Source organism: Alosa pseudoharengus, unplaced genomic scaffold (genome assembly GCF_046254945.1).
Source record: "Alosa pseudoharengus isolate Yale_2024_CS ecotype anadromous, Long Island Sound unplaced genomic scaffold, YU_APseudo_1.1 YU_APseudo_1.1_scf_22, whole genome shotgun sequence".
Classification (NCBI taxonomy): Eukaryota; Metazoa; Chordata; class Actinopteri; order Clupeiformes; family Clupeidae; genus Alosa; species Alosa pseudoharengus.
The window spans coordinates 13,630,082-13,657,581 of NW_027468680.1; the positions used below are offsets into that span (position 1 = coordinate 13,630,082).

The 27,500-nt window shown below is 43.9% G+C and overlaps 1 protein-coding gene across 1 annotated transcript in view; it reads right to left on the reverse strand.

Annotated features, from left to right (window-relative positions):
* akap6 (A kinase (PRKA) anchor protein 6) overlaps positions 1 to 27,500 on the reverse strand; it is a 117,849-nt gene that overhangs the window by 45,274 nt on the left and 45,075 nt on the right. Inside the window, 2 exon segments of the mRNA XM_076300623.1 lie at positions 4,583 to 4,703; positions 8,131 to 8,264. Of these exon segments, the coding sequence (XP_076156738.1) occupies positions 4,583 to 4,703; positions 8,131 to 8,264 (255 nt within the window).

The window sequence follows — 27,500 nt, forward strand, 5'->3', positions numbered from 1 at the left end:
GAGAGAGAGAGAGAAGGAGTGAGACACAGAAAAAGAGAGGGATAGATAGCGACCAGTCTCTTCTGGGCAGAGTAGACCAGTAAGACAGAAGAATACAGGAGAAGAGAAGAAAAGATGTGAAAAGGAAGATAGATAAAGTATGGAGGAATATACACATAGGAGAAGACTGGGTTTGAGGAATACGTATAAGTATAAGTATAAGTATATATACTCTTTTGATCCCGTGAGGGAAATTTGGTCTCTGCATTTATCCCAATCCATGAATTAGTGAAACACACTCAGCACACAGTGAACACACAGTGAGGTGAAGCACACACTAATCCCGGCGCAGTGAGCTGCCTGCAACAACAGCGGCGCTCGGGGAGCAGTGAGGGGTTGGGTGCCTTGCTCAAGGGCACTTCAGCCGTGCCTACTGGTCGGGGTTCGAACCGGCAACCCTCCGGTTACAGGTCCGAAGTGCTAACCAGTAGGCAACGGCTGCCCCAATACAGAGAATACAGAGGAACAACAGCCACAGAGGAGAAAAGAAGAAAGGGATGGAGAGAGAAAAAAGAAAAGGAGGGATAGAGAGCCCAGTGGATCATGGGCATGACATTAAAGGCCAGCTGCTCCTGCTCTTCATGAAACACCTTTCTGCATCCCTCTATCTCCCTATCTCCATCTCTCTCTTATGTGCATGCATAGATACATACACATACCAAACGTACATGGGCACATACTTTTTCTAGCCACTTTTACATTTATAGTGTGAAAATGTACACATCCTCGTATAACACACACACTGAGATTCTTTCTGCCTTGCAAACACGCACACACACACACGCTCATTTACAATCCACTTCATCCCATTTCCTCCTGTCGATTTGCATGGCGTGAATCTGATGCCGCTGTAACTAACAGCTGATGCTGACTGCTTAGTTATGTGTGCAGAAACCCTTCTACACATGCCTGCCTGTGCCAGGAGGAGCCATAACCAATCCATCTCTCTCTCTCTCTCTCTCTCTCTCTCTCTCTGTGTGTGTGTGTGTGTGTGTCTCAAAACTAATTGCTTACTTCTCTACCTCTGCCTGACACACACAGCTACAACTTCCAATTTTACCCTGCAATTACATCCAATTATAGTTGATTTCATATGAGAATGTAATTCAGCTTAAAACTCTTGGTGTAAAGAACTGTAACCCAAAAGTAGAGAGGATGGACAACTAAATAAATGAATGTGGCGCTCCCTGGTACTTGGCAAGGTGCCTGGTGATTGTCTGACGACACTATTTCTGTCCTTTCCAATGTCAGAACTGTATTAATACGAGCAAGGAGAGAAGCACGGTGCTAACCACTAGGAAGAAGGATAACAGCTCAAGTGCTCCTTGAGCTGATGTTTTTTTATTATCACCATTCATACATTAGCTTTCTTACATCCCTGGAAGGCATGGTTTCATTCATTTAGATAAGGACAAAAAAAGGATAAGTACTGATGCTATTACAAAATCATACAAGCAACTCTGGCAAAAAGTACGCAGAAATTACACATTTGAGCACTAATGGTTAATTGAGTGCAAATGATTAATACGCAGTATATTATACTGGAAATTGAGTACACTGTAAAATAACTTGTGCGTGTCTTTTAAACCAACAGGCAATGTAAAAATGTGTGAATGAGAATATATTTGGGGCTTGGAGGTAAAGTTATGTGTGTTTAGCAGGTATGCACAGATCACACAGATGATAAGAGAGGCCTCGAGAGAGAGAGAGAGAGAGAGAGAGAGAGAGAGAGAGAGAGAGAGAGAGAGAGAGAGAGAGAGAGAGAGAGAGAGAGAGGAGAGAGAAAGAAAGGGGGAGGGAAAGAGGGAGAAAGAGAGAGAGAGAGACATCTCTGCCTCAGCTTCATCTGCAGAAGAAAGAGCTAAATCTTTTGATTTATGATGCATAAAGGGGGATAACAGCGTTTAATACACAGCGGCTTTCAACAGCGGAGTTACAACATCACGTTTTTCTTGGCTACCTCTGTTTTTATTTCATTTTATTATTTTTTTTTTTCAGTTGAAAAGATCAACATTGACTCAAAAGAGGGGGAAAAAAAATCCTGTAGGGCAGATATTCCAAGTGGAACGTTGGGAATATTCAGGAGCAGCTTGGTCTTTGATCAGGGAGGCATCAGAGCGTGGGCGATAACGCCGAGATTTATTTGGACTGTCAGGAATCACTAAAAGACGATCTAAAGTCAAAGTATGCAGCCAATGTTTCCACCACACAAGTGTTTCTAACAAGCACCCTTTCTGACTGATGTTTTGACACTAATTGTAAGACTGACAACATGAAACGAAACTGGGGGTCAACTTGTTAAAACTGTCAATAGCATTTGAGGTATTCTTCTATTTATTTATTTATTTACTTTTTATTAAATGTGGGGTTGATACTTCAGACAGTAAGAGATCTCCTTTCAAATGACTGCTATTGTGTGCATCCCAATGTCGTTCGTTACTGGGAGGGAGAGACAGAGAGAGGGGGAGAGAGAGAGAGAGGGGAAAGAGAGAGAAGGAGAGAAACAGAAAGAAAGTACGTGTGTGTGTGGTGTGTGAAAGAAAGAGAGAGAGAGAGAGAGAGAGAGAGAGAGAGAGAGAGTTATGAGTGTATTATTTCAGCGAGGGAAGAGAAATGCGAGTCTTTCATAACAGTGAGATAAAACAAAAGGAAACGCGGATGGTATTTCCTACTTTATCACTTACTGTAAGATATGACTAATGGTAAGGTCAATATGCAAGATGAGAGAGAAGATTAGTTTCGACCTTGCTGGTGACCTCTGCAGTTCCACAGATGAAAATGTGAGTGTAGCGGGGGAGTAGGAGGAGAAGGTGTGTATGTGTATGTGTGTGTGTGTGTGTGAGAGAGAGAGAGAGAGAGAGAGAGGGGAGTTGTGGTGGGTGTTTGTCTGTGTGTGTGTGTGTGTGTGTGTGTGTGTGTGTGTGTGTGTGTGTGTGTGTGTGTGTGTGTGTGTGTGTGTGTGTGTGTGTGTACTGTATGTGTGGGGGTTGTCTGTGTGTGTGGGATGGGGAGTGGGGGGGGGTTGCTGTTGGCTAGCTCTTCCTCGTCATTATGTTGTTTCCAGTTTCTGAAGGTGGTTATTAATTTTATTTCTTTATGATTCACAATCTGCTCTTTTGAAATATGCCATATGCTCAGAGCAATTCAAGGATGACGAGTGTCAGGATCGCTACAATAAAAGTGGCCTAAATGAGCCTGATTTACGGCCTGTGCCTCCTAGCGTTCCCCATCCTCTCTCTCTCCATCACTTCTCCCTCTCATCCCCCTCTTTCTTTCTTCTTTCCTTTCTCCGTTGTTCTCCACCTTTACCCAATCTCCCTCTCCTTACCTTCTTTTCTTTTTTCCATCTCTCTTTCACCCCATCCTCCTTTTTTCCCTCTCACCCGTTTACTCTCTCTCTCTTTCCCTCCATCTCTTTCCCTCTCATTCTGTCCTTCTCTGCCTCTCCCTCTATCTCTTCTTCACTCTCTCATCCATGACAAACCTCCAATAGCCTTTGCAAACAGCATCCTGCCAAACCAACAGAATCCACAATCGGGGCCATTCTCTATTCCATGCTGCATTATCCACAGCCACAACAACACGCACGCACGCTCGGCCTGGAAAGGAACAGGTGCGGACACATCAAGGTAAAAATTGATAGCGATTGCGAGTCAGGTAGTACATATTTATTAGCACTGCATGCATAGCGTGATCAATATCACTACCCAAAATCGGTTTGTTTTAATCATGGACAAACATATTGACTTCACCCGATATGCCTGGTTTTATGTATCATTAATAAAAATGCATTGTGGTGTGTGTGTGTGTATGTGTGTATAGATATGTGTGTGTGTGTGTGTGTGTGTGTGTGTGTGTGTGTGTGTGTGTGTGTGTGTGTGTGTGTGTGTGTGTGTGTGTGTGTGTGCCTCTGTTGCATCCCAAAGAATACACATATAAAGGGGCTGCTATCGCTTCCGCGCTGCTTCTGTTGGCCTCTCTCCCTCTTTCAACCCTCTCTGTCTCTTTCGTTCTTTTTTTTTCTTCTTGCACTTCTTTCCTGCGTGTCCTTCCGTGCCCCCTCAGAGAGCGCCTGAAGGACAGCTGAGTGGAAGTGAGACCTCGAGCCACACACACACACACACACACACACCCTCACACACACACTCCGCCTGTGTTCCCTATTCATTTTGGATGCGCTCAACTCATTAATGTCCCCATTTCTCTTTCCTCTCTCTTCCTCTCTCTCTCTTCCTCTCCCTCTCTCTCTCCCTCTCTCTCTCTCTCTTTCTCTGCCCTTCCTCCAGTTTCTCCTTCATCTGCAAGGATCTTTGACTCTTATGAAATTAGGTCTGATGGGATGTGATACAGCAAGCTCTCTGGTAATCAGGCTATACAGCGGTAAAGGTGGGAGAGGTGACAAAAGAGTGTGTTTCTGCAGAGTAGAGACTGCATGAAACTGTGTGTGTGTGTGTGTGTGTGTGCATGTCTGTGTGTGGTGTGTGTGAGTGTGTGTGTGTGCGTGTGCGTGTGCGTGTGCGTGCGTATCTGTCTGCTCACTAACCTTGTAGAGGTGCTGCTGTTGTTCCTCCGACATCATCAGATCATGGCTGTCCGTCACAATAGATTCCATGTCCATCAACCAATCCCACAGCTCCTGGTACTCTGACTCAAACTCCTGCAGACTGCTGGGAAATGAGAGGGAGACAGAGAGAGTGTGTGTGAGAGAGAGAGATATAGAGGTATGTATGGAGACATACATGGATAGAAAGTGTGAGAGGAAGAGAGGTAGAGTGACAGAGGAAGAGGCAAGGAAGGGAGGAATAGGGATAGAGGACACAGAAAGGTAGAGAGAGAGAGAGAGAGAGAGAGAGAGAGAGAGAGGTGAAAGGAAATCTTTCTTAGGTTATTGCCCTGACACAGGTCCCACACTGCAGTGCTGAGAGTTGGATTGAAAAGTTCTGTGTTCAGGTGTTGAGCTGAGGGAATATTTGACAAGCGGTGGTAATTGTTCCCGGCCGCGGTTAGCTGTGAGGGCAGCAGTGAGTGTGTATGTATGTGTCTGTGTGTCTCTCTGTGTATGTATGTGTCTGTGTGTCTCTGTGTGTGTGTGTGTGTGTGTGGCAGGGTTGAGTGGGCACACAAGGGATCTTTCACCTGGCCTGTGAGTGACATTCCCCCCTGCCTGAAACATCTTAATTAAACATGACTTCACTTCATATTCAGCACACCCGGACCCTCCGCCCAAACATGAAAGAACATCAAATATGTATGAAAGAGACAAGGACGATTGGGAGTGTCTCAACACACACACACACACACACACACACACACACACACACACACACACACACAGATTTGCACACATTAGTGTCAAGAGTTTTTGTCAGATTTCTGACCCAGCAGGGTGGCTGCATGTTTATAAACATTAGTGGGGAAATTGTTTTGAATTCATATGGCTTTGGATGATTTGACAGTTATGTCAGGCCATTGCCTTTTTCTTGCCTCCATTTTTTTTTTAAACAAGCAATCCAGTGTGTTTGTCCCAGGAGGGGGAAAAAAGGTTGAAAACTATGAATGAAATTACATAAATAACTGCTGGAGGCTAGGGGAAGAGAAGAAGGGGGTAGTTATGAACAGGTCTTTTTTTTTGTTTTATTTCAATTTGATGCAGCGGCAAGGCTAAGCAGAGTTTGAGAGCGGGATCGTGTTTGCCTTCAACATATGTAATTTGAGCGAGCATGGCGGCATACAAAGTATTAGCATTCTCAAACAGACGTTGATGAAACAAAACGATGTTGGGGGAAATATGAATATTTTAGTTCTGGTTGTGCAGGAAGACATTGATCATAACAAAGCAGCCAAGACAGCGAATAAGAAACACCATGATGCCGATGCCTTTGAGAGGATTCACCCTACGGCATTACACTCCACATCTGATTACAAATCTCAATACTCTTACTCTTGTAAGTTAAACAGACAAACTACGTTATACAATATTCCCCTCATATTGTTTCTCCACCCTCCCTCCAACCAACAACTAAATGTTTGTAAAACAAGAACTCTGGAGGGATTCACACAAAAAAGTACATAAAACAGGAGGGAGACTGGGTGAATTTCTGAAACGGCAAATCTAGTTAGCGGCCCTCCGTGTAGCTCTCAGAGTTGTCAGGCTAGCTTTGAATCTTCTGTTCTGCAAGTGTACAAACCACTTACATCTCCTCATCCTAAGAGCTTTGATTTTCATATTTAATTTTTTGCCCGTTTCTGCTTCTCAAAGACCCCATGCCTGCGTTGCGCATCTTCACTACGGATGCCAGGGAAGTGCCCGGCCAATTCAACAAGCAGCTATTAAAAAGAAAGCGGCAGGCAACTAAAGTCAAATCAACAGCAAAGCAGGTCACTTTGCTGTCGACTCTCACCAGAGGCCCACTGCGGTCCTCACTGCGGCTGCAAATGGATAAACCCCCCCCTTTCCCACTTACCATTCTTTTCAGATCTGTTTAACATCAATCTGGGGGCCCTCCCCACCTCCCCATTCAGAGTCGCGCCCGGTGTCGACGCACCCTAAGAACGGTGCCTACTGTATCTCATTCATCATCGTCGTTCCCTGCGCAGCGAGTCGCCGCGTCACACTGAGCAATGGCCGGGAAAAGGTTGGATGGCGTATTGACACTCCTCGCATCACACTTACCGTGACACTTTTATAGAAAGAGCTCGCTAATTTATGGTGTTAATCCTCCCTTCAAAAGTCCCTCGCCCTGCCATCACTCCCCAACCGCCCCCCGCCCCCCGCATCTCGCCCCAACTCCCTACCCGTCTACACTCCTTGAGCAGGGACTCCTTACTCGCTTACGCCTGCTATTTGAATAAAAGCCAGTGAGCTCTCTCCTTCCCGTTTTCCTTGATCTCCCTCAGACAGAATCTCTTTTGATTATTCTATGCTGAATGGCAGCTATCTGGTGTTGATCAGCTTCAAGGTTGCCAAGCGCAACCACAAACGCAGACAGGGCCCTGGACAATGGCAGCCGGGCGGGGAGAGGCAGGGTGCGATGGATCCCGACAGCTCCTCCCCAAAGACGTCTTTTTTTTTTTTTTTTTCGCCCGCAAAAGGTAAGGGCCAAGGAGTCAAAACAATGAATCCTTGAGCAGGCGAGCCATCATTAAAATTCAAAGGATCATTATGTTTTTTTTTTGTTTTTTTTCGTACGCAAAATAAATCATTACAACGAGAGGCTTAAAAGGATTAAAACGACGCTTGATTCTGAGCCAAGGCGGGGAGTGGAGTCCGGACTCGGGGAGTTCACACTCACTCCACCTCGCCGGGGCGAAGGAGAAATGAGATGGAAATTCACTGAGCAAGTGCTGAATACCAGCAGTTCCCAAAAGGAAACATCCTCTTGTTTATTCACAATTATATTAAGCCGGAGTAAGACAGTATGTTTGCGAGGGGAAAACAAATTAACATAACAAATTGCTTATATCATACATTGCACCTGAGTGCACAATCGGGTCTTTTGGCGATAACTTTGGGGCCCTCCGTATTAACCCTCGAAACCTGCAATCTCTTAAGTGGTGTGATGATGAACTCCACTGGACTGTGTGATTATACAGTGCACGTGCAGTTAGACAGCAGCACAATACACCATATAATACATCATACAATACTTGGTTTTGCACAAGGCCTTTTACTTTGTTCCTGTTTTCATGACTTTAAAAATGTATTTCAAGCTTAATACTGTTTATCTCTGTCTGTATGCCTTTTGACCTTGAGATGTCTTTGCACAGGTCCTGGGTTAAGTCAAGAAAGTCCTTGTAAAATTTGGACACCAAATGTTAATACTGGCATTGCAATCTTTTTCCGAGGATAACAAAAAATATAACAAAAAAGTCTCACTTTATTTGTTTCACTTTTGTTAAATTTAACATCTATTATTTCCAGGTTTATTTTCAACATTTTTTAGAACTTTTCCTGTTCCTGTTTGTAGAATGCCTCAAATACCAACAATCTATCAGCTTAACCTCGGCTATTCCATCTTTTGGAAAACTTAGCGGATCTGTAGTTTTAAGAACATTCTGTTCTGACTACTGGACCATTAAAAAAAAAAGTACCTGTTGTTCTTGGACATCTGGGCGAGCTCTCGAGTACCCGTGGCTGCCGGACAGAACTGCTGGTTCTTAAGCTTCAGGGTCATCTGCTCCAGGATGTCCTTCTGGGCCTCCATGTGGCTCCTCTGCATCTCCCCCTGCCCAGGCAGAAGACAAAGAGAGAGAGAGAGAGAGAGAGAGAGAGAGAGAGAGAGAGAGAGAGAGAGAGAGAGAGAGAGAGAGAGAGAGAGAGTTTGTCACAAAATCAGCCAGACCAGGAGTGCTTTACAGTCCAATACTACAAATCTGCTGCCAGCTGCATCTGGCTTAAACAGCAAATACTGTGTTAGATTAAACAAGATGGCATTTCATCACAAAATTGGTCTGTTTTTTTATCTGTTCTGAATAGTCGTTTGTTCTATAATGGTTGCATGCTACACTGAACAGGACAAATATTGTGAAATAGTTCCTGAACTGAAGAGAAATACAAAGACTTTACACTGGTAAATTGTTTGAACCGACCCCATTTTCTCTTGAAAATATGTATATGAAACGGTTTGTAGTTCAGATGATTGGGCGGAAGCTAATAGTTTGGGTTTGAAATGTGTTTTGTTGATCAATAAATTAGGTTTCTCCATTGTTCGACTCTGAACAAAAATTGAGCACATTGGATGAACTGGTATTGGTCATAGCACTTAAAATGCATGTGGATGGATAGAGTTTACTTCAATCAAATGAGCGAGCATAGGCTGCTGGATTTCCACTCATTGTCATCCAATACATAAATGTCTGGTTTGTTTGCATTCCATACTGAAACCATTTTGCCCATTTTGCAGACGCCTCCGTAAAGGTCAAACAACCACATGAATTCAAGCAGCTCCTCAATCAACCACCTCCCCCCCCCATCCCCCTTGGTAATAAACAAGTAAATCAACAGAAGAGATGTGTTGCTTTTTCATTCCAGTTACTATGCCTATCAAAAAATGAGAGCGAGAGTGAGAGCGAGAGCGAGAGAGAGAGAGAGAGAGAGAGAGAGAGAGAGAGAGAGAGAGCGGGGGGCCTGTATGTGTACGGTGGGGGGAAGAGTATTTCAGCTCAGCCGCTTTGCTCATTTGGGAGGAATGAGATGAACCTAACTAGGAGCTCGAAGAAAATTAGCGGCAGTCGCGGGTGTGTGCGGGCAGGCGGGTGGCGAGCTCTGCGGCAGCGGCGGCTTCTCCCCCCTCGGAGGAATCGGCTTTCATTTGCCTTCATTTCTGATTCACTCAGCCCGCTCGGCCATGCCGTGTCAGGATCCTAATTACTCCGGCCCATCGCCGCTGCTTACACACACAATAATGACTAATGCCCGCCACAGACAAAAGCAATTTATTCCCGGCCACCTTGAATTTGAGGACAGTGAGGGGGCGTGAGTAACCCAACCCCCCCCCCCCCCCTCCCCCCCTCAACCTCCCACCTCACCACAAACACACACACACACACACACACACACTTAATACACCACTCCTGCTGACAGTACAGCCAGGGCTCTCCAGTCAGACGGCGATACCGACATGCTTTTTTGATGTTTTTTAATCCTTTATTTAAGCAGGTAGGGTGATTGAGAAGTCTTCTATTTTGCATTGGAGAGATGAGAGAGGGTGATATGGGGACGGGACAGAGAGATAAGATGGGCTTTACCCAACCTTTCACTGACCCCCGCTCCACCGTCATCACTACAGGCTGCAAGTCAAATAATGTTACCTGCCGAACTTTTTCAGTATGCCCAAAATTCTAATCTAGAACACCCCCTGGTGAAGATTAGAGTCTGTGTAAATACTCAGAATGTCAATAATAGAATGGAGAGCAGTGGCGAATGGGATTTGAAATCATAATTCTTAATGCATAATATATGTGCTCACTTTATTAGAAAATGGAGATTTTGAAGGTGTGTACGTTAGACTGAGTGTTAGACTACTACAAGTCTTACACATATTTTGTGGTTTGTTCAATTCTTCACAAAGTTAAAACAACTATAGACAAATCAAAAATAAATACAACTATAGGGGGGCAGACAAAAATGAAGAGATTTTTTCCTAATTTCTGTCATGTTCAACCTTTGAATAGGTAAAAGGAAAAAGAAATGCCCACTGTCGTAACTGCTTTTTCTAGATGTCAGTATGACCTCTTTGTGAAGGCAAAGCCTTCCATTGCTTCTGCCACAATTCTCCACAGAAAATAACACCCCTGATCTACACTATGGTTGGGTTTGATTTTCTTTGCAATTCCTTCCAGCCTGTTTAAAGTTCTGCTTATTCAGATATGCAGACAGAGGAGCTTCAGAGTGCTGCATCCTGTGTTCCCATTTCAAACAGAATCATTCAGACCTGCTTGCACACTGTCAAAACAGCTCCCTGCCTTTAAACTGCTAATGCACACATAAATCAATATACATTTTGATCATTTGATGAATACTTACGTTAGTCTCTGGAGTGTGTGTGTGTGTGTGTGTGTGTGAAAGAGAGAGAGAGAGAGAGAGAGGAAAAGAAAGAGGGAGTAAAAGAGAGGGTGGGTGTTCCGGTATGAAAATGTGCTGAATCAAGTCATTTTAAGGCCTTTATGTTGACATGCCAGTGCCAATTTGTCAGCCCCTGAGACACACTCACGTAACGTTTGGTCTGTCAATCACAAAATGGTGCAAGACTAGACATAGCTTTTATCAGCACCTGATTCCTTTCTGCCACTTCACTTCACCACACACACACACACACACACGGACATGGACACACACACAGTAATTACCAAAGGCCTCTATTCATCCAGCAGGGCAAAAATTAAATCCATGGTAAATATCAATAATTTATACATGCAGCTATAAGCAGTGTCAGCTCCCCCGGCTTTCTCTTGAACTAATGTCAATACCACTGCAATGCCTTAAAGATTAGAGAGGAGACGCATTGGATATTTCACATGAATAGCAGCAAATATAGCCTATTCTGCATGGATGCACAGTCCATGGGAAGTACTCTTAAAACTCATGGATGGCATTGATTTTCCAAAAGGTTTTTTTGTTTTTACCTTCAAAATAAAAGGGTTTTTTTACCAGAAAAATATATTTTAAAAAAGAGTTCTCTATACATTTTGAAGGAAGTTTGGGGAAATTAAATGGGACTTGAGTGTTGTGCACGCCCCGCACAAAAGTATCTTTTTAAAAAAGCACTCTCAAATGAATCATGGGTCATATTCTACACTGTTATAGTGCAAGTGCACCACACAGATGCAGCATTTTGAGTTACAATGACATTGAGCACACAAATACAGAGTGAAAACATGGATAGCACATGGGTAGACCTATCTATGTGTTAAAAAGCTATATTTCTAGTCTACTAGCCTATTTGTACTCACGCTAGTAATGCAATAGTTATTACATGTGCTTATGCAATATGTACAATTTTATAAAGCACATTTTTTTGCAAACAAAGTATCACTAATATCACTAAACAAAGGGCAGAATTCAGACTGAGAGACACATGTTGCAATGACTCGGCATTAGGTGAAATCCTTTGTTTCCTATCAAAAACGCAAAGTCAATGGCAAGGTCACAGAGGGCAGAGCACACCAAATCCAGATAAGCAGGGGAATATCCTCACAGTCAATGTGCAGGCAGCAATGGCAGGAAGAACTACAGACACGATAGTCATCCCCCCCCTCCAAAGTCCCCCCCTTTTCCCCTTTCCTGTCAAACAGACGGTTTGCATAAAAACACGGCCCAAATTTTATTTGAATCCCAACAATCAAAACAGAGTTGTGTAACACTTCTTTTCCCTTTTGTCTTTCTTCTGAGACAAAAGACAAATAAAGAAAAAACAGAACAAAAAGGAGGAGGCGAAAGCAGGAATTTTGTGGCTTCACTTGCAAACAGGATACAGCTCTCATTTGAAGCAGCTGGGGGACGATATAAATTAACGAGGAGAAATATGTGCCTCTGGTGAGCACTGGCGAGGAGGGGGAATGGCCGCCATGGGCCCGCAGATGCCTCTTAAACTGTATATTTAAGCAGAGGGGACGAAAAAAACACTGGCTATGTTTATTTCTTTATCGTCTTTTCCGAATGCAAGCATCGCCCCGGCAAGATTGAAAAACTGTGGGAAGTCGCCCACCGTCATACCCGCTTCCAACCCCCTGCTGCCCACCCCCCCCCCCCAAACACACACACACACCCCTCCCCATCTTCTCCCACCCCACCATACCACCAGCCCACCTCCAACGAGACTTGTGTTCAAAACACCCGGAACATCCATCGGCTCATTTGAAATGTCTCCCATCAGGCCCCGGCTCTGTCTCCGAGAGGCAGCCACGCGCTCGGAAAATGAATTCAGCCGGGAGTTGCGTGGGGTCGACTCTGGAGTTGTAAATGGCTGAGGATTCTATTAAAGCTTCTCGTAAATTTATATGCACGCAGAGAGCTGCGCATACACACACACTTACACACACACACACACACACACACACACACACACACACACACACACACACATGCACACACACACAAAGACGGGCACACAAAGACAACACAAAGCTTCACCTTCAAAACCTATTCATATAACAAGAATACAGGACACCATTTTTAAAAGCCTAATCATCATGGGGAGATGTGGTCTGTCCCATTCCGCATTGAATTTGAATAGGTTTGACAAGCAAAGTGCAAACAAAGTGCTATTATAGCAACAGACATTTTCTTGACTCTTTTTTTTTCTCTCCCAAAGCAGGATCCCTCACAGAGGAAAAAAAATCATCTGGCAGAGAATCCCTTTTTCAGGAGAGACACTCTCTGAGGTGCTGTAAGAAACATGCAACTCATTTGAAAACTATTACTTTCAAATCACTGGTCATAAAGTCTGCATGTAATATAGGCCGGGGTCTCCTGACATGAATCATGTGACTTTATGGACACAAATAATGGTTACTATGGGAGGGCTTTCTGACGGGAGTCCCTGCAATGTTTCTCTTATCAGGGCCTCCCCAGAACAACCAGCCTGCAGATGAGGAATTTTATTCTAGAAATGTTTTCCTAGTCATTTATTGTAGAAATGACTTCCTAAATTTAAACTCACCATAAAAAAATCAGGCTGTTAATTCAAGGTTATAATTCCAAAATGAATCTTATTATACACAGTCCTATATAAACCAGACTGTACTGTACATAAACACGGTATGTGATACTCTTCTTTTACAGAGTGCCAGTAACAACAGTGTATCTTTGCTTTCCAATTACCTGGACTCAGACTACACAATCTTGAGAGGAATGGGTGAGGAATGATAGGATTCAATTGGACCATTTTTTGTTTCTACCACAATCCATTAAAAACAGCAGAATTTGGCAGCTGAATTTCCACATTATGTTTTCATCTGGAAAACAGTCCCATATGTCATTGTGGAGAGAGAAAGAGAGAGAGAGAGAGAGAGAGAGAGAGAGAGAGAGAGAGAGAGAGAGAGAGAGAGAGGGAGAGAAGACAGCCAGAGTTTTGTTGGCCAGCCGGGCGGCTCCCCCATAAAGTTCCCCCAATGCGTTTGACCTTGACATTAAGTCTGCGGCTCTTGGCTCGGTGCAATAGATCTGTGATCACCTGCATATGTTCCTGCACCTTTAAGAAATATCTCACGGAGTTTGAAAGGTTTAGCTCTTGCAACATTTATCAGGGCGTGAAATTAGCAATTGCTAGGAGCTAAATTGCTGCCTCTTATTCAATGTTGTTGCTGAAAGGTGACATTTAATCGCTGATCCTTGCTTCCAAGAAGACTAAACAGCTGCAGACGCACACTCAGACTTGGGGAGGGCGGGGCAGAGGACCAAAGGTGTGTGTGTGTGTGTGTGTGTGTGTGTGTGTGTGTTGGGGTGGAGAGGGTGGTTTCAGACAATGTTCACATTATGGATCAGGGAGATGGGGGGTCGTATTGATCGTGCGATCATCATCTTTTTCGATAGCGGGCAGCCACTGCTTAATAACTGCTGCTTCTTTGGACCTTGACCAGCATTCCATGGCAGGTGCTGAGACAGATAAAACCCTCTGTTAGCAACTCGATCTAAATGCAAAAGATGCCTAAGATGAAATGTCAATATTGGTATTAGTCTTAATGTACTCTGTTAGTGGCATTCATGCTCGGAGGGAAAAATTAACACAAAATATGTAGGTGGGAATATGATGAATATGAAATATGATTTAGGAAAAAATATGTATTACGACAATTATTAACTAATCAAAAATTCACAACACAGCACTGGAGAGTGGATATAGGAATCCTCATTTCTTCATTCCGAAAGCTTTCCCACCATTTCTCTGTACTACCTCTCCAATCTTTCAAATGAGTTCTGGAATTAAAGGCATTTGGGGTTGAAATACTTCAGAGAAACCTGCCGCAACGATCCCGCAACTTCAATTCCGCTCGGCTTTTCAACGCAGCGAGACGGCATGCGCCAACCGGCTTAGATGAAGATATTTTGAAAGCCGAGCCAAGCGCTTCGGGCAGGTGTTACATGAGAATCCATTAATATAGGTAATTAACATTAGCCACCATTTTAATTAACATGCAAACTAATTAGGAAATAATTAAGTAACATAAAAATCTGATCTTAATGCTAAATCGCAGAAAAGGCGAGTATCAGAGACTCCTTGGCGTGGTGTCTTTGAATCTTTTTTCGGAGAAGGAGGGAGAGGAAGGTGGCACAGAAATTAACAGTGGGGCTTGATGTTTTCTGGTGCGGGATGAAAGCAGGTTTGTTTTCAAAGCGAATTGTGGTGGGGAAATAACTGCGTAAACAGGCACAGGATCAAACTGAGATAGCAAGGGGTTTGTGCCCGCTTCACAGGGCCCTCTCTCCCAGGCTCTCGAGGCTGTGCAGATTGCCGCTCTGCCACGGTGCCAATGCATTAGGAAATACAGAGAGCGGCCAATCGGCACAGCCTGGGCTGATTGTGTGTGTGTGTGTGTTTGTGTGTGTATGTGTGTGTGTTAACTCTCTCTCTAGGTTAGTCAGTGTGTTTATGTGGGCTTCTTGTGTGAGTTATGTGAGTGCATGAGTCTTTGTACTCCAATTTTGTTTGTGTGTGTGTGTGTGTGTGTGTGTGTGTGTGTGTGTGTGCGTCTTGAAAGAGAGGTCACAGCCACAGCTTAATCTAAATTATGGCCTTGACCCTTTCTGATGACCAGTGCTTAAAAGACGGGCGTAGCCACGAAGAGCCAGTCAGTTTGTTGTGAGTGACTGGCGCAAACACTTTCACACTGACCTACCCTTCCACATAAAACTAAGGAACAGTCCTGGCAATAATAGTTAACATTTAAAAGAGCCAGGTTAAAAAGCGAGATAAAACCATCAATAACAATGTCATGTTGCTGGGCAAGCAGTCAACATTGCAATTAAATAATAGACATTAAAGATGATGTTCTGCACTCCCGAAGTGTTAGTTTATTCTAAAGGATTTCTATGTTGCTTTTATAAGATGTCCATTTCCAACAAGATAGCAAATCTGGGTCTGACATTTGTTGTTCTAATGTCTGGCCGAGGACAATAAAGCAGCTCACGGAAGTACAAGGGAGAGAGCCATGCATGGAGAGTGCTTTTAAATGCTCTTCTTGGCAATGGTGGGGGAGGAAATTGATTTTAGTAATAAGACAAAAGAAAGCAATAGAAAAGATCGATGCATAAAGCTCGTACGTAATGTTCGAGGGGCCAAGTTTACTATTTCATTAACAGTGGGACAAAAACTCCAGAACGATTCGCAATGACAAATGCCCCGGACCATTATACGCGCATTTCAGGTAAGTGCTCAGGGCCAAGTTAAATTCAATTTCTCTGCTCCATTGTATCTCTATTTATTATTTGTTGTATTTGTTCCAGATGGCGGAGAGGCTGGGGTGTGCTGGGGAAACAGCACTGTTCCTTCGGCTCTGCAGAACCCAAGTCTGAAACTAAACTCCACGGCTGTGATCCTGGCCTCACGCACCCACCACACGAGTTGGAAATCTTTTACCCTTGGCTTTGCAGACCCCCCCCCCCCCCCCTTTGGATTGTAATGAAGGGTGAATTTCACTCTCTGTCCTGCCTCACACTTTAGCTAACTGTTAGCTTGCACCCGCAATCTCCAAGTCTACTTTGGTAGGTTCATGTTAAGTAGGTTCATTGGGTGTTTTTTTTTTTCCTTTTTTTTTTTCTTCTAAAACCCTGTATTCGGTGAAGGAGAGTATTCCTGCTTAAACATTCCCGTCTAGATCTCGGCTGTTCTACTGAGGGTGAATAACAATGGCATGTTACTCTCCTCCAACTCCTGAACAAACGCAGCTCATCCTCCGCCGCACCGACCAACACGGCCGAACGGTTGTCTGGTGATGACCTTGATTTTTTATTAAACATCATACCTGCAGCACGCGTTTTGAGAGCAAACAACCCCACCATCACCCTACCGCCACCCCCACTCCTTCTGTGGGAGTGACCTGACCAGCAAAGAGAGAAGGACCAAGAGCGTGAGAGAGGGAGAGGGAGAGAGAGAGAGAGAGAGAGAGAGAGAGAGGGAGAGAGAGAGGGAGAAAGGGAGAAAGGAAGAGAGAGAAACAGCCTTTCTAAATCCACACCTCAAAGCAGTCAGGCAGGGTAGGCAACCCATGGCTGTCAGGGGTTAACCAGCTAGGGAGGGAATTTAACCTGTCGGCTGACAGCCGCTAAACGACTCTGACATTGGGCTGCTGGGCTCATTCCCGGCCAGTGAGCCACCTTCAAAGTTGCTGTCAGGTAAATGACCTTGTATTTCATTAACTGATAATTAAATGGATTTATTCCACTAACGGTTTTAATTAAAATGCTAGAAATATTGATTACCTCTATCATCTCAACTCCCCCAAGAAGAAAAAAAGGTTTCAGAACTGTTTATTTAGAGAGTAGAGGAGAGAATTAAATTAGATTGAATCTCTAAGAGTCCTAAATAAGTCTCCACACTTTTTCTGCTGCCCTGGCAAGAAAAAAATGGTTTAATTTTTGGATGTTTGATTAATTATTTCAAAATCCATCTTTGCTTACCTTGATATTTAATTAAAATATCATTTTAAAACATAATTAAGTCAGTTCAATTCAAGTGTCTGGAACATAATTAAATAATCAAAGCTGCCAATGGCTGTATATTTAAGACGATTTACATCATCTGAAAAAAGAAAGGAAAAACAACAATAACAGTCAGTGAGACCAAAGCCAGACAGGATATTACATCTCCCTCATCTTGGCCAGTGGTTTGGAACCATGCTATTGTTCTAATGCATATTGGCTGTTGTGCCAAAACACAGTGTCATCAAAGCGTCATGATGTTGCAGATATACAACCACAGCATGAGCTCCAACTCCTCCTGATGGACAAACTAATTACGCATGAAATCAAATATGAGTCTCTGTAAGTCTCACTTTTATGGAAAAAATAGAAATATGTTCACATACATTTGCACCCAGTAGGATCTTTTGTTGCAACACAACCCCAGCCCCTGGTTGAATTGAAAGTGTATTTCTGACCTACAGGCAATTGAGAGCATTGATAGGCAAAAGTTTGGGGGCCTGCATAACTAAAGTGGCAAGTTTCTCAGGGAGAAAGGATATTTGAAGTGTATATCTTTTTTATGACATTGTTGTAATGGGAAGTAATGATCTTTACAGTTCCGCAACGCAGATCATTGAAAATGCACTGATAACTGAAAATCAAATTAGCCCAGCAATTGTGGCTCTGCACTGATCCATCATCTTGGAGTTTCTCACAAACAACAAAATTAGATCAGTCATTCTCATTTATTTTCTTCACGGGAGGCACAGGAAAGTTAACACGTTGAGGGAAAATGAGAAATAATTACAGGGCATTTTGTATAATTCCCCACAATTAAGTATAATTTTATATCAACTGTGTCAAAAAAAGAAAGGGTGTTGCCTATTGTTAAGGGAAATTGTTGTTGATGAATGGCGCTCGGGATCCAGCGCAACCGCCAGCCTGAGTAAACAGATGTAGCATGTTGACAAGCCAGAGAGCATGAAAACGGCGGCTTAGCCGTGGAAGAAAACCCAACGAGGGACACGAGGACACACCCGCAGCCTGATAGTGACATTAAATCATAATAACATTTCCCAGAGATTCTCCACGGAGGTGGAGATGACAACACCCCACCCTCCACCACCATCACCACCACCACCCACCCTTTCCCGACCCTCCAGCCTTTTAAAATGGTCTAAATAAAGGACAACCTCAAGGAGAAAATGCTGCGACAGGATCATACTATTTGGGTCTGCTCTCTGCCACGACAGTGTGAAGTGCCAGAAATGTGTGCTGGTTTTTGTTCGAAAGCTGTCTGAAGCAGGTTAATCTCGATTGTGAATCATGTTTGCACATTTGTGTACAAAAGGTGAATTCTCTGCAGATTGGCTAGATATGTGAAGATTGTGTTTCATTTTTACAAAAAAGTCAGCTACATATTCAGTGTCATATCTTTTCAAATACATTCCCACACAGTTAGAGTACAGTACCTTGGTTAAATATAAGCTCCATTAACTCGGCACAAATCTACTGTATGTTGACACTGAATATTACAGTTCCCAATGGGAAGGCTGGCTCCCCTACTGTGGATGAATCATTGCGGTTCATTTGCACTGCTGGATCCAACACACAGCTGCAAAACTCAACACGCGACCAGATAGCCATCTTTCTCTCTTCCTTTCATGCAGTAAAGTCACATCAAATTTGAGCATTTTTGTGACTGTGGTCCCTTTGAATGGACACAGTCGTTCAGGCTGCTTTACAAACACCAGAAGGTGACGAGAATCTAGTCCTGTGATTCACTGGGAATCCTGTAAAACGGGCTCTATAAACGTCCAAGTGTGGAGCCATTACTTAGGATGATAAACAGGTTCAGCGGACGGAGAGGTTAAGCGGGGCGCTGGATTAGTCTATGTCACTGGCCTCCCAGCAGGGGAGACGGCCAAGGCCACAGCGGGTCAGACAGAGAGTGAATCCTCCGCTCCCCGACTTGTGTGAAACAGGAGATCCGTGCAGTACGAAAGCTGCGGTTTCTCCCCTTATTCCTATAATAACAGGGAGGGTTATGAGAGAATGAGTAAATTATAAGGCACGTTACATTCATAAAGTACGCTTGTCGTGGCTTTAAATCTGTCTTTATTCCGAGCGTTAAAGTCCAATACAGCTGCCATATGTGAAGAAAGCAAAAAATCCGCCGTGGCATTTAAATTCCAGACTTGCTCGTTGAGTCGTCTACTATACACTGCTTTGTTTATGTTTGTTTTTGGATTTAAAAGCCTATCTCCAGTGATTTCATTTGAAATTCATGCCCCCCTTTGAAAAGCCCGTCTCCGCCTTACAGTCCCAGAGACAGGCTCCGGTATTAGGTGCCGTTTGGTCTTGGGAACAAAGCGCCTGAGGCATATCACAGAGAATGGACAGATATCAGCACACCCAGGAATACCCGGGAGACAGCCCTATAGATCACTGCTGCTGCACCCCCAACGCAGCGCTCTGGCTTTCTCAAAGAGCCCAGTGGGCCGCACTGTTAGGCGACCTCTGCAGCCTTAGCTAGTTTTACTTACAGTTTGTGTTCAAGGACACCATCCTCGGCAAGAGTTACTGTAGGGGAGGCGCAAAAACATAAATCAAAAGTAATCCGGCGGACACCCCACCCTGCATCCGTAGAAAAGCTAACATTTATAACTGCCACCATGCCATAATAGCTTTTATAGGCCGGGGCAGAGAGAGAGAGGGAGAGGGAGCGAGAGAGAGAGAGAAAAGAAGAGAGAGAGAGGGGGAATGGAAAATGCAGAGATCCCAACACTGATGATGGGGGTTTTATGAGGGAAAACCCCTGTCTGATTATCGAGCCAAAGCAAGACAGCTCAGCACAAACAGATAAAAAGCGTAATATATGAGAATCAAAGACGCGAGGCACATTTGCATTCGTCATTATCCAATAGACGTCCATTTCTTTCTTGTCCCTCTCTAAATCACCACAATCAGCCCAAACGACTCCTCTCCTCTTTACGAATTAAGGGGGAGTATTAACTGCGATTCACTCCGCGGGGAAAGGGAGTCATTGATTTGGATTTGGAAAACAGTAAATGTTATGAATCTCTTCGGGGCAAGCGTCCATGTACTGTTGAGTTGTCCCATCATTCACAGAGCATGCAATAGCTGTAAATAAATTCCTGGGGCGGAAAAAAAGAGAAGTGCAGGCTGAAGCCATCTCTGTGTGGAAGGGATGAGGGGATGAAAGGATGTAAGAAAAGAGGGATGGAGGGATGGAGGGAGGGTGAGAGTGAAGTCCCAGGCGTCCTCTCTCATTGTAGTGGCACCGGCCAGGTGGCAGGGACAACCGTGTCAGAGGAAGACAAACTCTCCGCGCCCTCATGGGTCATCTATTCCCATGGAGATATTCAGTCCTGGAATTTAATCTGTCTGGTCACTGTTATCGTTTGAGAAATTTCCCATCAACCCACCCTCTCCACCAACTGCCCCCCCCTCCAACAAACACACACACACAAAACACCTACCCCCCCACCATCAGCCTAGAGCCACATTATACAAGGCATCAGTCACGCAAACGTGCCGCTGTCTGACCACATACATTACAAAAACCCATCGGAGATCAATACCAAGCCCCTTTCTCCTCCAGTCTGCATCTTCTCACGCCAGACGACAGCCGCCTTGTAATACAACACTACCATTATAACCTTCTCACCTGAAATCGCCCAATTTTCAGGCCCACGGCTTTGTTTTCGTTAGTTGTTTCTTTAATACAGTATTTCTGATTCAAGTGGCCTGCAGTCTGTTTGCCATGTATCGCACTTGAAACGGTGGTCTGATTTGGTGTGCCTGACAATAGGTGCTTCTTTAAGCAGGGATGATGATTTATACATGCGGCTTTTCTCGGCTCTCCAGCCCTCAGTCCTGATTACATGCCCCTGGAAGATGCCGCGCCATGTCTTTACATTGAAATCATCAGAACAGCACAGACACACACACACACACACACACACACACACACACACAGGCACATGCACACGCACACACTGGGACACAAGTGAGCATGCACACATACACTTCAAATATGCGCACACACACACACACATACACACACACACACACCCACACACACACACACACACGTATGTGAGTGTGTAATCAGCATTCAAGGTGTCCGATAATGTATCTTTTTACAAGTTAGAGCATCTGTCAAAGACGGCCATAAAACGTTGAAGAGAAATAATTAAGGCTCGTCAAAAAACATGGGGAAAGCTGTGACGTGAGAGGGCACGGGGGCAAAGTCATTTTAGCAGATAATAACATGCGATGAACACAACGCAAAAACATGCTAAATCACTCCCCAGAATGTCTTCTTTTATTTATATACGGATACATTCCATTCATGAGAGATTCTTTTTGCCCTGTCGTCTACCTCTCATCCTCCACCTTCTATCCCTTCTTCCTTCCTTCTCAGTCTCTCTGCTTCCTGTTTTTTTTTTTTTTTTTGCTTCTCATGCATAGCAGTGAGCATGCCTTCCTTCCCGTCAGAGCTTTGGCCAGGTTTCAGGAGAGAGAATAGATCCAGAGGGCACACATTAGAATTTTATATCACTTCAAGAAGCGGAAGAGAGGAAGGTGATGGTGGTGGAGAGGGTGGAGAAGAGCAGAGACATGAAGCTTTGGTGACATTCACTGAAGGCTGAGGGATGAGGGGTGTGGGGGGGGAGGGTGGCAAGGATGGGGAGGGTGCTGAGGGATGATGGGAAGATGTTTCTGTCTTCTCACCTGGCTATGAGGCATGCTAAATCTGAGGCGGCGATAAGGTAATTCTGCCGCAGATATGTCATAACAGCCGAGACAGGTTTATGTTTACCAGATTGGCTATGAGCACTCCTGATTTCAGAGAAAGAAATACACACACACACACACACATACATGCATGCATGCATACACACAGACAAGCACACAAGAGTTGTGCATTCAGGTATGCCTGGAGAGACTTCAGCTAAATACACACCACCCGCCTCCGAAAAAAGTTTGGCAAAAATTGCCTCCGTATCTTGACGCGAACATACATCTCAAGTAATATTCGAAAGTGAACACGTCGTACTAGCATGCCATAAAATTTCAAACATTAAGCTTTCCCAAGTGACACACACAAAGGATTTGTGGGAGACGACCAGCGTGGAGTAGGGGGGAATTCGTTTTTTTTTCTTTTCACGACTGCATCATTTTCAATTGCTAATCCACTGTGCACCCTGGTCCACTGACTACACAGTATCTATCACATTCTCAATATTAATAATACAGAGAACAGTTGATGCTTTTCTCTGATGCCTATCCTTGCCACTGAAGGCTTGTTAAATATTCATTGACAATTATCCCCACAGTGAGGCAAGGGTAAGTGCTCAGCCTCGTGCAGGAGCTCTCAAAATAAAGACCCGTGCAGTTATTACACTTCCCCAATATACTCTCTCTCTCTCTCTCTCTCTCTCTCTCTCTCTCTCTCTCTCTCTCTCTCTCTCTTCTCTCTCTCTCTCTCTCTCTCTCTCTCTCTCTCTCTCTCTCTCACACACACACACACAAACTATCTCTCTGTCTTTCACACACACACTCTATCTCCTTTCGAGGTCTTTCTCTTCTTCTCTCATATGCATGTTCCTTTTTTTTTTAGCTTCACTCTGGCTTTCTCTTGTGCTCTCACCCTCTCTTACTCTCTCTGGCTTTCTCTTGTGCTCTCACCCTCTCTTACTCTCTCTGGCTTTCTCTTGTGCTCTCACCCTCTCTTACTCTCTCTGGCTTTCTCTTGTTTTCTAGCCCTCTCTCTCTTTCTCTCTCTCAGTTTGTTCTCGTTTGACTGTCTCGCTCTACCTTTCCTTCTCTATCCATTCCTACCCCTTTCTTGTTGTCTTTAGACTTCTGTCCATCTCTTGTTCTGCTCATGTTCCTGCACATGCGCTCTGCCACACTTTACAGTCCAATCAAAAAGTCCAGCGTCTAATTATTTCACATCTGATGAAAACAGAGTATTAAATATTCAAAGCTGCCTGTGGCCTTTCTTGCAGGTCTTTTGATTGAAATAGACATAAAATGATCACAGCAGCACCAAACTCACTAAAACCCCTCTTAGGGAATACGACTAGAGATTTTATTTCAAACAGGTAAAGCCAAATATATGTATTTTGCCACAAGGTTTTGCTTTCATCTAAGGTACAGGTCTATGAACATGATAAGGTGTATGTTTAATTAGTAATGGACCCTTATAAAAGGCAATATTACCCTGACTTATAGGTGTCAGAGTTGGATTCTCTTACAGGATTATAATGGTATAGATTCTGCACTTTCCCCCTAATTACTTCACAATTATTTTATATGCTGGTTTCATTGACCTGATCAAAAATGTGCACCAACCACAAACATTGTTTTCAGAAAATGCACCCAGGGCTTCCAGCTAACAAAACAGAGGTACCTTGAAATATGAGTAGAAATATAAATACAAAACAAACAAAAAAAGTATGGGTAAGGCTATTTGCACCCCTGGTACAATTAGCAGTGTATGCTATTCGTACCCTGGTGCAATTAGAAGTGAATGCTATTCTTACCCCAGTGCACACAACAATGAGTTCTATTAATACCCGTCTGGTACAAATATCAATGTATGCTATTTGTTCCCTGGTGCACACTGCAATGTGTTCTATTAATACCCCGTCTGGTATATCAGTGTATGCTATTTGCACCCCTCTGCATTTACTCTGGCATATTGATCACACAATGTAATAATAATAAAAAAAACGAGCAACATGTTTTTGTTGTTATGTCACAGGGTGTGAATAGCTCAGCTGTGAAATAGACACTCTGAATAAGGTATGCTGTTTGCATCACTGTTTAATTAGATGTGAATGCTATTCGTACCCTGGTGTATATAGTAATGTACCGGTATGCTATTTACACCCTGGTGCGTGAACTAGCTAATTGTTGCAATCCAAACTTCCGTTTTAGAACTGATCTCTTGTTCAAATTGCGCAGAGACGTTGGTACACATGCACACTCATTCTGCCGAAACGCTTTCTGAGGGAATCAAACCCCAGTCTCCCACGTACTAAACCATGTCATTAACCACTGTACTATCGACTTCCACGTCAAAATGAGTGTTAGGCCTGAGTGTCATAATCACGAAATTTCTGTTAACTAACAAACTGACGGTTGTATGTGTTCACTGAACAAAGATTATGAAAATAAAACACAACTTTTCCATCTAAAACAGATATCAGTGCCAAAACCTTTCCGAATTCTTCACTTTCTGCTGACGAAAAAACAAATGTCCGCCATGTTTTTTGTGTACGCGGGCAACGTGTTTTTGTTGTTATGTCACAGGGTGTGAATAGCTCAGCTGTGTGACCAAGGCTATTAGTACCAGGGGTGTAAATAGACACTCCGAAAAAGTATTTCATAAACGTTACAAGCTGAACAAGATGGGTCTCCAGTAGGAATAAAATGTTCTTTCCACAGCAAAGTGAAGAAAGCGACATAACAGCACATCAAAACATGTACTCTTCTCCCAAAAACTCCTGACACAGTAGCGCTTCTTCTTAAACAGGAGAAATGTATTGTTGCTCAACACTCACTGTTTTGACATAGTGAAATGACAAAATGATGAAGAGCTTAAACGGGGAAAGTTCTGCATTTCAACTTTCACCGTAACAGCACCGGAGAGGGGGTAAACTTTCAGGACTCTCGCCCACTTTGCTGCAGCCAATGTCAAGTGTGCCTCCTGGTATCCACACACCGCCTATCAGATCAGGCCTTCATTGTGTTCAGTTTGATAGAATTCATTAAGCATTTCACAGGCATGGCGAGTGGACACCCCTGTGACTCCAGTCGGAAATCAAAGTAATCGGCCCCCATTGCGCTCTGCATTGGCAGAAAAACACGCGCGCACACACAAAGACCAAATAAATAAATAATTCAAAATAAGAAAAGCACTGTGATTCTAATAATTACTGCCTAAAGTGTTCCTTGTTGCTTTATTTTTGAGCAAGTTGGGTAATCTTTGATCCGATTGCCGAGGGTTGGACGCCGCATACAAATGAAGAATAATAAAAACGCAGTTTTATATTCCGGACTTTTCCGACTGCCGCGGTACAGCATGGCCAAAGGACACGGAATGAGAATGAAAAAGGGAAAGAAGGAGAAAAAAAACAAATTAAGTCACACAAGAGGAGATTCTCAGTCTGCAGAGGGGCTTTATGGCTTCATTCATGTTTCACAGCCCGACACAGAATATCTTCTTCTCCCTCCTACCTCCCTAACCCCCACCCCCATCCTCACCCCCCCCCCCCCCAAACCATATGCATCCTTCATAAAAACAGCATTACAAAACAGGGCCTCCATTCCTCTAGAGTTCAGAAATTGGTAAGCAACTGGGGACATAGAGGGACAGATAGATAATAGACAGTTCCATTCCAGCTCATATTGGGGTGAGGCACCACACAAACCAAACAGAAGAGGAGAAACCATGGCCTTGGCCACCTTCAGACCTCTACTACTCCATGCTTTCCACATTCTGCAGTGTGATTACTCTTTATTTTGCCGAGCCGCATAAATCAACACAAATAATAATAATAAAAAAAAAAACAAGCCCTGCATATTAATTTCTATCATGGGTGTGATTAAATATTTGAAAACCCACCTGACAAAACTGGGTAGCTGTTAACTTTTTCTCCCTCTCCATAAAAAATTCATTTCAATTGTCAGATCGCCTGGGGCAAAACGCACTTTAAGAGGTATGTCATTTTAACTCACTTTATAAATTACAGTCAGAGCGCCCACGCGTGTGAATATGAGCAGAAAGAGATGGCATAAATTACTGCTTATTTGGATCCCTGATTATTTTTCTTTTTCTGTTTTTTTACTGTGTGTGTGTGTGTGTGTGTGTGTGTGTGTGTGTGTGTGTGTGTGTGCGTGCTTCACAGCCAGCCCAATAAACAGTTTTGAGCTGATGTAGATGAATGTTAAGTGTATCTGAATTAACTGGGAGCCTTGTTAAACATGCCGCCCGCTCCCGGGTGCTTCACCGCTGGGACTTGGCCACGGCGTGCGCGGATTAGGATTACTAATGTGCCACTGGAATGAAAAGAGTTGCTGCTAACAAAGGACTGGAGCCCCTGCATGCTGCTCTGTCTGTCTGGACGTGTGTGTGTGTGTGTGTGTGTGTGTGTGTGTGAGTGTGTGTGTGAGTGTGTGTGTGTGTGTCTCTGTGTGTGTGTGTGTGTGGGTATGTGTGTGTGAGTGTGTGTGTGTGTGTGTGTCTGTGTGTGTGTCTCTGTGTGTGTGTGTGTGTGTGTGTGTGTGTGCGTGTGTGTGTGTGTGTGTCTGTGTGTGTGTGTGTGTGTGTGTGTGTGTGTGTTCACTGTTCTCACCTGAATCGAGGGGTATGTGGACGTATAAAGCATGGAAGACTCTTAGTGGGGAGCAAGGGAGAGAAGTGCTAGCTGGGTCATTTGAAAGCAAAGACCTTGAAACTACAACTACAGCATAATTTAGAAGCACAGTGGACTCCGAGCTGAACTTTTTCCTTTTTTTTTTTTCAAAATTCAAGGGTACTGCTCACATATACACTGAGCAACTCTTCTAACTATAGTTTTATTGAGAACCATTGACAAAGCTGATATTCATATAGCAGGAACACACTGTCATATACAAAACCAAAACTGATTCAACAGATGGTAAAACAAACATAAACAGGAATGGAAGCATATACCACACAGAGATCTGCAGCACACATTTCTATGGCAAATATATCTTTTCATTTAGTGTCTTTCGATTATAGCTACATCAAACGTTACCTGCCTCAAAGAGGCCCTGGGAAGCCTTTACTCTAAAATGCCGAAAGCAGAAATAGAGGACTTGGCCTCCTGTGCACCCCCAACACCATACACCCCCCCCCACACACACACACTCAATTTTCCCAACTTCAAAAACTTTTTTTTTAACCAAGCCAAGGACGATGGGGTGACCTACATGTTAAAGTCATATTTTCTGCAGTTTAATAGGTGTGTCCTTAAACGCCTGTGCTTGATCCAGAGCTGAACCTGCGTTTAAAGAGAGAGACCCACCCACCCTCCTGGCATCTCCATCATAACACCTGCGTGCACACACACACACACACACACACACACACACACACACACACACACACACACACACACCCCACCTCCCCATAAATTTCAACACCTGGTGCCAAGAGTCCTTTGCATGGGGCAGGGCGGACACATCCAGGTTTTAAGTGCCTCTTCATTTAATTTCATCCTCACCAGCAATAACCTGGGGGGGTCACATTACCCCCCCCCCACACCCCCCCACCCCA